The sequence below is a fragment of the Rana temporaria genome, chromosome 3 (genome assembly GCF_905171775.1).
Source record: "Rana temporaria chromosome 3, aRanTem1.1, whole genome shotgun sequence".
Taxonomy (NCBI): Eukaryota; Metazoa; Chordata; class Amphibia; order Anura; family Ranidae; genus Rana; species Rana temporaria.
Genome location: NC_053491.1, coordinates 315,851,467 through 315,864,238, shown reverse-complemented (window position 1 = coordinate 315,864,238; position 12,772 = coordinate 315,851,467). Strand labels below are relative to the sequence as shown.

The 12,772-nt window shown below is 45.4% G+C and overlaps 1 protein-coding gene across 2 annotated transcripts in view; it reads left to right on the top strand.

Annotated features, from left to right (window-relative positions):
- The window catches only part of DIAPH1 (diaphanous related formin 1), a 423,627-nt gene that overhangs the window by 162,561 nt on the left and 248,294 nt on the right, over positions 1 to 12,772 (top strand). For both annotated transcript variants that reach the window (XM_040344879.1, XM_040344880.1), the window contains exon 13: positions 10,980 to 11,095. In XM_040344879.1, coding sequence (XP_040200813.1) covers positions 10,980 to 11,095 — 116 coding nt within the window. The remainder of the gene's footprint in view (positions 1 to 10,979; positions 11,096 to 12,772) is intronic.

Sequence of the window (12,772 nt, the reverse complement as noted above, 5' to 3'; positions counted from 1 at the left end):
TCAGTAGAAGGACAATCTCAGCAGATGGCTCCTAATCAGCGTCTGGGCTTTTAAGGCAGCAGCTGTAACCAATAATATTGGTAATACGTTGTATCTGGACTATTTCTCTTCCGTTCATGGACGGACACAGCAGCCTTTGACCTTAGGGTATTATATCCTTCTTTCCAGGAGAGACTAGGCAGAAAACAGCACTTTAAGTGTTAACACTCTTTCCTCAGTACAGCTCCTCCCAGGGGGCGTGGTCCCCTGGGTATAACCCACACTCTGCCTCAGCAGCTCCAGTTTTTTTTTCTGCCTAGCATCAGGAGTAGACATGGCCTTCTGGAGTCATGGAGTACCATGTGCTATTTTTTTGCAATTTTTTTCGCTTTTATTTTGTTTTGTTCCTGCATTTTTGAATCCTGAGATTCTACTATCCGACTGGGTGACAGGCTGGGTCTTGATCCTTTTAGTCCCCCCCCATGCTCGGCCATCGAGCGTGTGCTGGCCCTCAGCTCTGGGTCGTCCACGACATGCCCGTTGCTCCAGGGGTGGCCGGAGAACTACATGTTCCAGGGCACACATATGACCGGTCACTATGGCTTTGTCAGTGTGTCTGTCCGACAGCCATTCCGTTTAGCGGACGTTGCTTCTGTCCGGAATGCCTTTAGCCAGTGTCGCAGGACAGGCAAGTAGTGACCCCTTGCCCTGGCCAGGTCGTATGGCTGGTGCTTCCCTGGGGAGGTTAAATGAGGGTCCGCCCTGCTTTCCTCTCTCCCTTCCTCGCCTTCCTTCACCATGCTGGGTGGCGGCTGTAGGGGGGGGGGGGCCCTCCTGGGTTCTCTGTCACTACCGGGGGACCGTGTACTGAGGTGCTGTTTTTTTTTTGTAGGGGGAGTTGCTGTATGTGCTGGGCTGTGTCTTTCTGCTTAGTATATTTGTGGTATCTCGCGCCAAATAAATTATTTTTAAATATAATTAAAAATAAAATAAATATAAAATCGCTGCTACCCAAAATAATCAGGTGATTATACAGTGCAAAAATATATGTGGGTGGGTGCGCTGATCAATCAATAGTAATACATAATTAAATATAAATGAATATACAAAATATTTAAATACTATATACACCTATAAATAGTGAAAAATCTAGAAAAAAGTCCAAGATTATTGTGATGCTGATATCTGTAGTGCTCAAAAGTGAATAGTGCCAAAACATAAATAAAGTCCAATATAGGTATAAGTGGTTGGAGATAATTAATCTCTTGAGTAGTCCTCGGTTGAAGAAAAAGACATGTTTCCAATCAAACTATAGGTCCACCTTCACCATAATGTTGGCTTACACCCAAAGTGAATATATAAATTGGCTCCTTACCAAATAAAAATGCCCCCTATTTTGGTATCAAAAAGGAGGACATTTATAGCTTGTCACAGGATCACCTGTAGTGGCAAATACGTCCTAGAAGCAGTGGCAGTTGCAATCAGTGGGAATCCGATATAAGCATGAAAAATAAAATATGGCCAAACAATAGTGTAACTTTGTTTAATAATTCTTAAAATAATATACAAAGGGAGCCAAGTGGCCGCTTACTTTGAGGGGTGCCTCAAACCCGGCACTGAGGCTCAGTAGCATAGGGTCAAATAGCAGGATCCTGGGCGCTTGGATGCTCAGCTCGTGTCCCGAGTGTGCGTTCCACGTCCGCAATGAACGGAGCCAGCAAAACAGGATGCAGGAAGTGACAGGTAGAATTGCGTGGTTGGGTGCCGCCCCGACGTACGTTTCGTGGTTAACGTCCTCAGGAGGCGAGTCTTTCTGCTGTGTCACTGTGTTTTAAACGCATGTATGGCCGCCATTTTGGCGCGGACGCAGTTTGCATAGGTCGGCGGCCATTTTCTTGTGGCCCGCATGCTGTTTTTCCTGCATACGGCGGCCATCTTGGAAACGTCTCGGCCTCTAGTGCCTGAGAGCGCAGCAAAAGCCCGCAAATCACTTCCTGAGGGACAGCGCAGCCAGCACTTCTAAGCGCTTCAGCTAACACTACAACCGGGGGTGGTGAGTTCCCTGGGGGCCCCCTGCTCTCTGTTTTGCAGCCGGGAAGGGGGGGCCGGTGGGTGTCTGCCTTGCAGTACTAAGGAGGCATTAGCGGTGGGTCATCATGGAAGGCGCTCTCTTTGAGGAGGAGGCTTCTACCCCAACCATGCCTGATTTAACCCTTAGTGCCCCTGCAGCCTCTTTGGAGGTGATGACGGCAGTCCTTGAGGCGTTTCTCGCCAGGATTGAAGCAACAAGAGGCCAGAAGGGAGGTAAAAAGCGCCCCCTCCCTGCGCCTGCTACTGGGGATGTCTCTGACACAGAATCAGGCCCTGCTATTGCGTTTGGCTCTGGTTCGGTCATGTCAGATGATGCAGGCTTAGCCCACGTGGACACTAAGGATGACTCTGCTTCAGGGTCAGTGCATGATATGGAATTTGTTGGAGCTCTTATCACTGCGGTGTGGGATACTCAAAAACTTGAGGATTTGGCGGAGGCATCGGGTGTGCCGGTCCCTTTCGGGTTCCGCAAGCCACCCCGTACCACAAAAGTGTTTCCTTGTGTTCCATATCTGGACAAATTGTTGTACAAGGAATGGGATAAGCCGCAGAAAGTTTTTGCTGTTCCAAAATACTTTGCGACCAGTTATCCCTTTTGAGGAGGACTTTTTAAAAAAGTGGGTCTCTCCTCCGTCAGTGGACCCCCCTGTGTCCAGACTGAGCAAAGCCACCACGTTGCCTGTGGAAGGGACTCCTGCCTTTAAGGACCCCGCAGATAGGAGAGCCGAGGTTGTGGCCCGCTCTATTTTCACAGTAGTGGGTTCGGCAGTGAGACCGGTTTTGGCCGTTGCTCTGGTGTCGCAGACACTTACCGAATGGGCAAAGGTCTTGTTACAGGAGCTGGAGGCGCAGAGTGCTTCTGAGACCTGTGTAGACCTGGCTGACCTTGGTTCAGGGCCTAAAGTTTGTCTGTGAGTCGGCCCTGGATACGCTCCCTTTGCTCTCCAGGGCTTCCGCCTACGCGGTGGTACTATGTTGCCTTGTGTGGCTGAAGTGTTGGTCGGCGGACCAGTCCTCAAAGAAGGCTTTGGTGGATTTACCCTTTAAGGGTGAACGTTTTTTTGGGGGTCCCTGGATGACATAAAGGATGCCACAGGTGGCAAGAGCACATTGCTCCCACAGTCTGGGAAGGGCAAGGAGCCTCGCCGTAAGCAAGGGCCCTCCTTTACTACCCCCAAGCGTTTTTTTTTCGCCCGCCCAGTGCGGCAGGAAAAAGTTTTCAAGGTGCTAAGACTCCCGCTGCAGGGCAGAAGCGCACCTGGTACCGCAAGCCTAACAAGCCTGTGGACAAACCTGCTTTCGCATGAAGGTCTGCCCCCGCCCGTGTCTCGGGTGGGGGCTGGCTTCGCGAATTCGCGGCTCGGTGGAGGTCTCTTCTTTCCGACCGCTGGGTTTGCGAGGTGGTTTCCTCGGGGTACAAGATAGAGTTTCTCTCTTGTCCACCAAACAGATTTTTTACTTCCAACCTCCAGCTTCCTCCGGATCGCCGGAAGGATCTGTCAGGGGCTGTCCAGGATCTACTGGTCAAGGGAGTGATTGTACAGGTTCCCTCGATGGAACGGTTTCAGGGGTTTTACTCAAATCTGTTTGTAGTCCCCAAGAAGGAAGGGGTCCGTCCAATCCTGGACCTCAAGGCCCTCAATTGTTTTGTCAAAGTGCAAAAATTCAGGATGGAGTCGATTTGCTCGGTAGTGGCAGCACTCCATCAGGGGGACTTTATGGCGTCCTTGGACATCATGGACGCATACCTGCATGTCCCCATATGCACAAAGCAACAGAGATTTCTGCGCTTTGCGATCGTAGAGGACCACTTTCAATTTGTGGCCCTCCCGTTCGGCCTGGCCTCGGCACCACGGGTATTCACCAAGGTGCTCGCCCCGATTCTAGCCCTGCTGAGGCATGCGGGATCGCTATCGTAGGATACCTGGACGACCTTCTCCTGAGAACTTCTTCAAGCTCAGAGTTGGAAGAGGATGTGTCCATCACGTGTCAGACTCTCTGAGAGTTCGGCTGGCTTCTGAATTTTCAGAAGTCGGTGTTGGTACCGTCTCAGTGGCTGGAATACCTGGGGCTAGTCCTGGATTCCTCCTGAGGCGAGAGTTTTTCTCCCAACGGAGAAACTTCAGACACTACAATCTGCGGTGCAGCGGTTGTCGACCCAGAAGTGGTCATCTCTTCGATTCTGCATGAGGGTTCTGGGTCTGATGGTGACCTCTTTCGAGGCAGTCCCATACGCCCAGATGCAGCGTTCCCTCAGATTCTCCAAAAATAGACTTATTACTTCAGGCACTACATCAGTTAGTTCATCAAGGAATAATTGTAGAGGTTCCGATACTGGAAAGGGGCACAGGGATTTACTCAAACCTGTTTACGGTTCAGAAACCGGATGGAGTCTGTCCGCTCAGTAGTAACCTCACTTCAGAGGGGAGACTTTCTAGCCTCCATTGATATAAAAGACATGTATTTACACGTACCTATCTTTCAGCCTCACCAGAAGTTCCTACGCTTTACAATAGACGAATATCCTTTTTCAATTTGTGGCTCTATCCTTCAGGCTAGCTCCATCCCCCCCCCCCCCCCTCGGGTGTATTCACAAAGGTCCTAGCACCAGTACTGGGCTTTTTAAGGGCCCAAAGGATTCTGGTGCTCGGGTACCTGGACGACCCCCTGCTCAGAGATAACTTGGTACAGGCTCTAGAATAGAGCATAATATACACAGTAAGGTATTTGAAAAGCTTGGGCTGGATCATACATACCGAAAAGTCAACCTTGAGACCAGCTCAAAATTTAAAGTATCTAGGTGTGAACCTAAACACGGTCCAAGCAAGAGTATTCTTGCCACCCGTAAGGATCTGTACCCTGAAGGATCAGGTGCGTCAGATAAGGGGCACCAGACAACCCTTCATTCGGCTCTGTATGAGCCTTCTAGGGAGGATGGTATCCTCCTTAAAGGCAGTACCCTATTCCCAGTTTCATTCCAGGCCTTTTGCAAGAAAACACCTTGTTGGCTTGGAACAGGGGAGGTAAAGCTCTGGATTATACAATGTCCTTTTCCCCTCAGGCATCCTTAAACCTAAATTGGTGGCTGCAGGATCAGAACCTGCAAAATGGAAAATCCTTTCTCCCAGTAACTTGGAGAGTACGGACTACAGATGCCAGTCTCTCAGACTGGGGAGCGACCCTAGATGGGCTCTCTGCCCAGGGGAAATGGTCAGGAACAGAACAGATCCTGCCCATCAACATTCTGTAATTACGGGCAGTACGTCTGGCCCTACACTCCTGGACAGTGGAGCTTCAGGACTACCCTATTGGGGTTCAGTCCAACAATGCCAATGCAGTGGCCTATATAAACCACAGAGGCGGTGCCAGAATTCGTTCAGCTCTGAAGGAGGTGAACTACATACTTGCCTGGGCAGAAAGATATGTGCCAATTATATCGGCAGTCCATATCCCGGGAGTAGAAATTTGGAAGGCAGATTATCTCAGATCTGCCTGGGGGAATGGTCCCTAAACACACAAATGTTCCAGGAAATTTTGCCAACATTGGGGATGGCCAGAGGTCGACCTACTGGCATCCAGATTCAACAACAAACTACAGCAGTTTTTCTCTCGAACAAGAGATTGGAGCAGATGCTCTAATGGTTCCATGGAGCCAATCCCTGGTTTTTGCCTTGCCTCCGATCCCTCTCCTTCCACTTTTTTTGCGCAGGATTTGGAGAGAGGGGGTCCCAGTCATTCTGGTGGCACCAGAAGGCCCTGGCTCCCGGAGATTGTCAGACTGACAAAAAACGGACCATGGACGCTTCCACAGCGCCCTGATCTACTGTCTCAGGGTCCTATATTCCACCCCAATGTACAGTCTCTAAATTTGATGGCATGGCTATTGAAGCCAGGGTGTTAAAGGACCAAGGCATCTCGGGACCAGTAATGTCTACCCTAGTGAATGCTAGAAAAGCTGTCACTAAAAAGATCTATCTTAAAGTCTGGAAGACTTGTATTGCTTGGTATGAAGCCAAAAAAATGGCATCCACGGAAATAAGTGGTTGGGAGAATTCTCTCCTTTCTACAGTCAGCTGTAGAAATCAAATTGGCTTTGAATACAATCGGAGGTAATGAATATTAGCTGACTCTGTGTTCCATGATGTATGAAAAAGAAGATAGGATTTTTACATCATCCTTGCCTGTAAAATCCTTTTCTTTTGAGTACATCATAGGACACTCCCCTCTTTTTTGAGGATCCAGTGCTTGCTACAAAACTGATGTTCTTCCTGTATGGGAGGGGTTATATGGGGAGATCAATTCCTGTCTAAAGATCTTTGGTCTACCAGTGTCATTTACCTGGTGAAATATAACCCAGAAGGTAATGAATATTATCCTGACTCTGTGTCCCATGATGTATGAAAAAGAAAAGGATTTTACAGGCAAGTATGACGTATAAATCCTATTTTTCCCACATGCTTTTGGGAGACTTTAGATGTGTTTTTGCAAAATTTAGCCAGACTTGGATGCCTTTCTTTGTAAGAAAAGGCTTAGGTCTTGCCACTCTACCCTAGACATATGAAGAATACAGGAGATTGTTGTCACATGTACCACACAGCCAGTACTTGCCATATTTTCCTGCAGCTCCTTCAATGTTGCTGTAGGCCTCTTGGCAGCCTCCCTGACCAGTTTTCTTTGCATCTTTTCATACATTTTGGAGGACATCCAGCTCTTGGCAATGTCATTGCTGTGCCATATTTTCTCCACTTGGTGATGATGGTCTTCACTGTGTTTCATGGTATATCTAACCCCTTGGAAATTCTTTTGTACCCTTCTCCTGACTGATCCCTTTTAACAATGAGATCCCTCTGATGCTTTTTAAGCTCTCTGCAGACCATGGCTTTTGCTTATGCGACTAAGAAAATGTCCATAAAGACCTACTAGAACAGCTGAACTTTATTTGAGGTTAATCAGAGGCACTTTAAATTAGAGGTCGACCGATATGGGTTTTTCTCTGGCCGATGCCGATATTTGGAAATCGGGCGGCCGATGGCCGATATGTGTTGCCGATTTTTGCGGCCGATAATTTAGGCCGATTTTTTTTTTTTCTCATCAAAAAACCTAGGGTGGAGAGGTGGGGAGGAGATAATTGTTTAGGGTGGAGAGGTGGGGTGCAGCCTGTCAGTGCCCACCAGTGCAGCCCATCAGTGCCACCACATTAGTGCCAACCAGTGCGTCGCCACATTAGTGCCAACCAGTGCGTCGCCACATTAGTGCCAACCAGTGCGTCGCCACATTAGTGCCAACCAGTGCGTCGCCACATTAGTGCCAACCAGTGCGTCACCTCATCAGTGCCAACCAGTGCCCACCAGTACAGCCCAATGTCAGTCATTTATCAATGCCCACCAGCCTAGCACAAGACTCCATTCGTCCCTGACGTGCTGCCCCGCCTCTGCCTACAATCCCCAGAATGCAGAGCGGGCCGGTAACAGCCTATCAGCGGCCGCCGCTGACAACATCCTTCACTCTGGGGAAAAAAAAAAGTCCCCTGACTGCTGCGCGCCCTGCCTCTGCCTACAAGCCCCAGAATGCAGCACGGGCCCGCTGCCGACTTCCTAAATTAAAAAAAAAAAAAAAAAAAAGTCAGCAGATGACAGCAAGCGGGCCCCTCCTCCTCTGGGTGTAAACAGAGGGGAGGGCCGCCGCGCTGGGTGTACCAAGATGGCCGGAGCTAGGCCGAAGCCGCGGCCTTTCCTGATGCTGTGACCGCAGCGGCAATCCGCGACTCCGCTAACGGCCATGTTAAATATCGGCCTAATTTGGATGAAAATCGGCCGATGCCGATTTCTCCAAAACGGCCAAATATCGGCCGATATATCGGCATGCCGATTATATCGGTCGACCTCTACTTTAAATGCTGGCAGGTGTGTACTGACTCCTATTTAAAATGCATTTTAGGCCGGGTTCACACTTGTCCGACAACGCTCCGACACTGTGAGCTCATGTCGCATGACGTGTGAAAATCAATGTTTCCCTATGAGAGCCGTCTTAAAGGAGTTGTAAAGGAAAAAAAAAATGTGCCTAAAATTAATGTCTGCAAGGTAGACAGACAGAATAGTGTAATGATTCTGTTAAAAAAAAAAAAAAAAAATACCTATTAAATTCCTTCATCTATATCACCTCCGGCATTCTAGTTTCTGTTCTCTCATTCACTTCCTGGTTTGCGGCGCTCGTTCATGTAAGAACTACATTTCCCAGTATGCATTGCGGCACGCCCAGTAATTCACACCTCCTTGAAGTCTCTAACACATAGAGAGCGTCCTGACACACAGATGTAGTTCCTAGGAGGGGGCAAGCACGTCACTGACCACCACAGTAAAGCCTCCCTTCACGGTGGTGAGTAACAATCAGACAAGCAGGAAGTGAACAGAACAGAGAAGAAATAGAGCAACTTCTGAGCAAAAACGAGGAAGTGAAAAGAGTAATGTCTGCAGGTAAAGGATGCTTATTATGAAAAAAAAATGTTTCCTTTACAACCCCTTTAACTGGTCCGACTTTGAAAATGCTCCCTGTACTACTTTGGTCCGACATTGATCCTACTTCAGCCCATTGAATATCATTGAAGTCAGGCCAAAGTAGGAGCCTTGTCCTTACCATCCGACTTTTGACATCCGACATGTGATTACAGCAGCAGTAAAAGGAATTTATCTCACTCTGGGATTGTTTTGATTGGTCAAAGAACAAGTCAGACTTGTACAAAGTCGGATAAAAGTGGTACCCTGTTCATGAAAGTAGGATGGATGTAGGACAGATAGGATGAAAGTCGTACTACTGTAGTGTACTATAGTGTGAACCCAGCCTGAACGTGATTGCCCAATTCTGAAAACGGCTACCTCCCCAGTTATAAGAGGGTGTGCACACTTATGCAACCACATTTATTTTTATTTTACTTCCCAATAAAAGATCTGTTTGTTTTTTAATTGAGTTGTACAGTTTATGGGTCACATTAAAGGTGGAAAAAAGTTCTGAAATAATTTATCTTTGTCTCATTGCTCAGAAACCTGACATTTTAAACACTTCAATACAGGGCATTTTCACCCCCTTCCTGCCCAGGCCAATTTTCAGTTTTGTGTGCTGTAACATTTTGAATGACAATTGCGCAGTCATGCAACACTGGAACCTAATACATTTTCCCCCACAAATAGAGCTTTATTTTAGTGGTACTTGATCACCTATGCGTGTTTTTATTTTTTTTTTATTTTTTGAGTTATAAACGAAAAAACAAATGACAACTTTGAAAAAACACTATTTTTTACTTTTTGCTATAATAAATATCCCCCAAAAAAATATATAAAAAAACGTTATTTCCTTAGTTTCATATTTTTGGTAAAATTGCAATAAGCGTATATTGATTGGTTTGCGCAAAAGATTGTAGCGCCTACAAAATAGGGTATAGATTTATGGCATTTTTATGTGTGTGTGTGTGTGTGTGTGTGTGTGTTTTATTTTACTAGTAATGGCGGCGATCTGCGATTTTTTTTTTTTTTTTTTTTTTTTTTTTTAAATGTTATTTTATTATTGTGACTGTGACATTGCAGCGGACATATCGGACACTTTTGACACTATTTTGGGACCATTCATTTATACAGTGATCGGTGCTATAAAATTGCACCGATTACTGTATAAATGTCGCTGGCAGGGAAGGGGTTAACACTAGGGGGCGATCAAGGGGTTAAATGTGTTCCCTAGGGAGTGATTCTAACTGTAGGGGAAGGGGACTGACAAGGGGAGGTGACCGATAGGTGGTCCTCTGTACTAGGAACACACAATCGGTTTCCTCTCCCCTGACAGGACGTGGTTTTGTGTGTTAACAGATCCACAGGCCTGCTCTGTAACGAGCGATCGCGAATGCCGAGCGGACATCACGGCCACCAAGTATGCCCATCTGCTCCTTGTGACATGGCACGCGCATGCCCCCTATACCGCGAGGGAAGCCGGGGGCATCGTATGACGCCCGCCCAGGATGGGAGATCCCTCCTGGGGACATCATATGTCTATATGTGGTTGGGGAAGTGGTTAACAGGGATGTGTAGACTTTTTATATCGTGTGTGCGTGTTTATAAAATAATATATATTCACAAAAAAAATGGCAGGCTCTGCTGGGCAGACTCACTGGACCACCCAATCTTTTATTCTGTCATTTTTCTATGTTATGCATTCTGATAGTTGAAGGTGGATTACCTTGGGCTGCCCTTCTGTATTTTTTGTCTATTTCTCCTGTATATAACCCGAAGGTTTAAGACTTCCTGTGTTCCTCAATGGATTCTAAGAAAAGGATTTTACAAGAGTACTAAAATCCTATTTTTGTGTCATGTTCGCTGGAGAAGGAACACAGTGGGGGTTATTTAGGGAAGGTAAATCCTCTTTGCCCTACAAGTGCACTTGGAAGTGCAGTCGCTGTAGATCTGAGGGGAAGATCTGAAATGAGGGGAAGCTCTGCTGATTTTTATCATCCAGTCATGTGCAAGCTAAAATTGTTTTTTTATTTGCCTTGCATGTCCCCCTCAGATTTAGTGACTGCACTTCCAAGTGCACTTGTATGCAAAGTGGATTTTTCTTTCGTAAATAAATAACCCCCAATGTCTGAGATGCAGTGTTTTAGGATGTCTTTTCAGTAAAGCTTATTTTTTTATGTGGATAGAGATCCTGGATTTACGGTACTTCGTTTTATTATTTATGCCTTTGCGTCCCCCCCCCCCCTTTTTTTATATTAATGTTTACTACTGTAGGTTTTTCTGTGTACAGAAAAATCTATCTCCTGAAATGTCATGTTTTACGTTTTTTGCCACACCTTTTCTTATTTTCAGAAAGTGGAATTCATACAAGTCTACAACTTGCTGCAATATTTGTTTTCCCTTTTTTCTTTTTAGGCCACAGTACTATAAGCTGGTCGATGAGATGGTGTCTCAGGTAATCCTGCACAAAAATGGAGCTGATCCAGACTTTAAATGTCGACGTGTAAGCCTAGATATAGAGGGTTTGATTGGTAAGTAAAAAAAGTGTTTGCCATTTTTTTTTCTTTTTTAAAGACGGTTATAAAAGAAGATTAGAACTGCAGAAACATCAATTTTAAAGGCCATCAGTCTAAAGCCTCGTACACACAAACACCTAAAAAATAAGTGATGTGCAAGACTTGTTTTTTAGGAATAGGGCTTTATACAGATGGAAGCACACAGGGATCCTATGCCCCTGTTCATTTTATAAACATGATGTGCATTTTATAAACATGATGTGCTATGTATGCATTTTGCCTTGAAGCCCTTATTCCTTTGAATAGCTTCCCTAGATTCACCCCTACCTGTAGAAAACACTTGTCCAGGCCATAGGTGGTGCAATTTTCATGGTTGCAACAAAGAAAATCACCTGATTTCCCCAATCGACTCTAGCGCTTTCGAACAATGACAATTTGATCACCTCCTACTCCCCCCTACATGCTGCGGGCTGCATTGCAGATAATGGGACACACAGAAAACAATTGTTTTCTGGGTGTCCTTGCAGTGATCAGTGTCTTACACTGCAGTGTGTGAATATAGCCTTAAAGATTGTTTAAAACTTTAAAATTCCTTGCTTGTTTGGGAGGGATACCCTGAGGTAGTAATTATATCCCACATTATTTAGGTCCACTCACCATGTATATAGAGTACCATAACATACAATCGTATTGCATTAGGAACACTTGTTTCCCAGTTAAACACCAGATAGGCGAGTATTTTCAGCAGTTTTGGGAATCCCTTCCCTCTGGAGATTACCAGGGGGTTTTCACTAAAATAATACCCACTTCAATCCACCAGCTAATCGAACCTAAATCCATAATGTACAGTATGTACAAAATCACAATGCATTCCCTATAAAACACAGCTGCGTCCTTGGTAAAGTTGTTCCCAAGAACTCGGAAGCTAAACTCGTATGATCACTGTCACAACTGCTGAACAGATTTGGAATTCTATATTTCTTGTTCCCTTTTGGGTAGGCTCTGGTTGCCCTGTAGTTTTGGAATAAAAAGACTAAAAATGTAGAAAATAAGCAGTGAAGGTTAGATGAGGATCTTCTGTGTTACATAAAGATGAGATTGATAGAAAATGAGCAAGGGTGAATGGTGACTGAATCTTGAGATGAATGATGGTAATCAAGCCTGGCTTTTGCGATTGGAATGCAGATTGCAGACATCAGTTTATTAATTCAAGTAGGGAGTATTGAATGGAGTAATTTTGAAGGGTTTTTAAAGAGAGAGAATGTGATCTGACAGGATGAATGGGTGAGGTGTATTGTACATGAGTATAACAGTTCTCTACTGGAAACTTAGTTTTTAGTATAGAGTTATACTAATGTAGATGTAGATTGACTGACTGAGACCAAGGTACATTATACATTACCATTTAATTCAAAGTTAAACTAAATTAAAATAGTTAAGTTTATCATCTTTAATCTTTTTAGCCTTTTTCCCTCAGAACATTTTTTGTGTGTATATAATATAATTTTCCTCTGCTTACTAAAATGATTGTTCCAAACAATGCTTGATTGGCCTCTAACTTCACCTTAATGGCACGAAAGCATGTTAAACCAGTAACACTCCTGTGCTTCTCTGTTTGAATAAATGTATGTGCCCGTTGGATTTTAGTTCCTTTGTTATGTATTGGCAGCCATACAGGTGAAACTCGAAAAA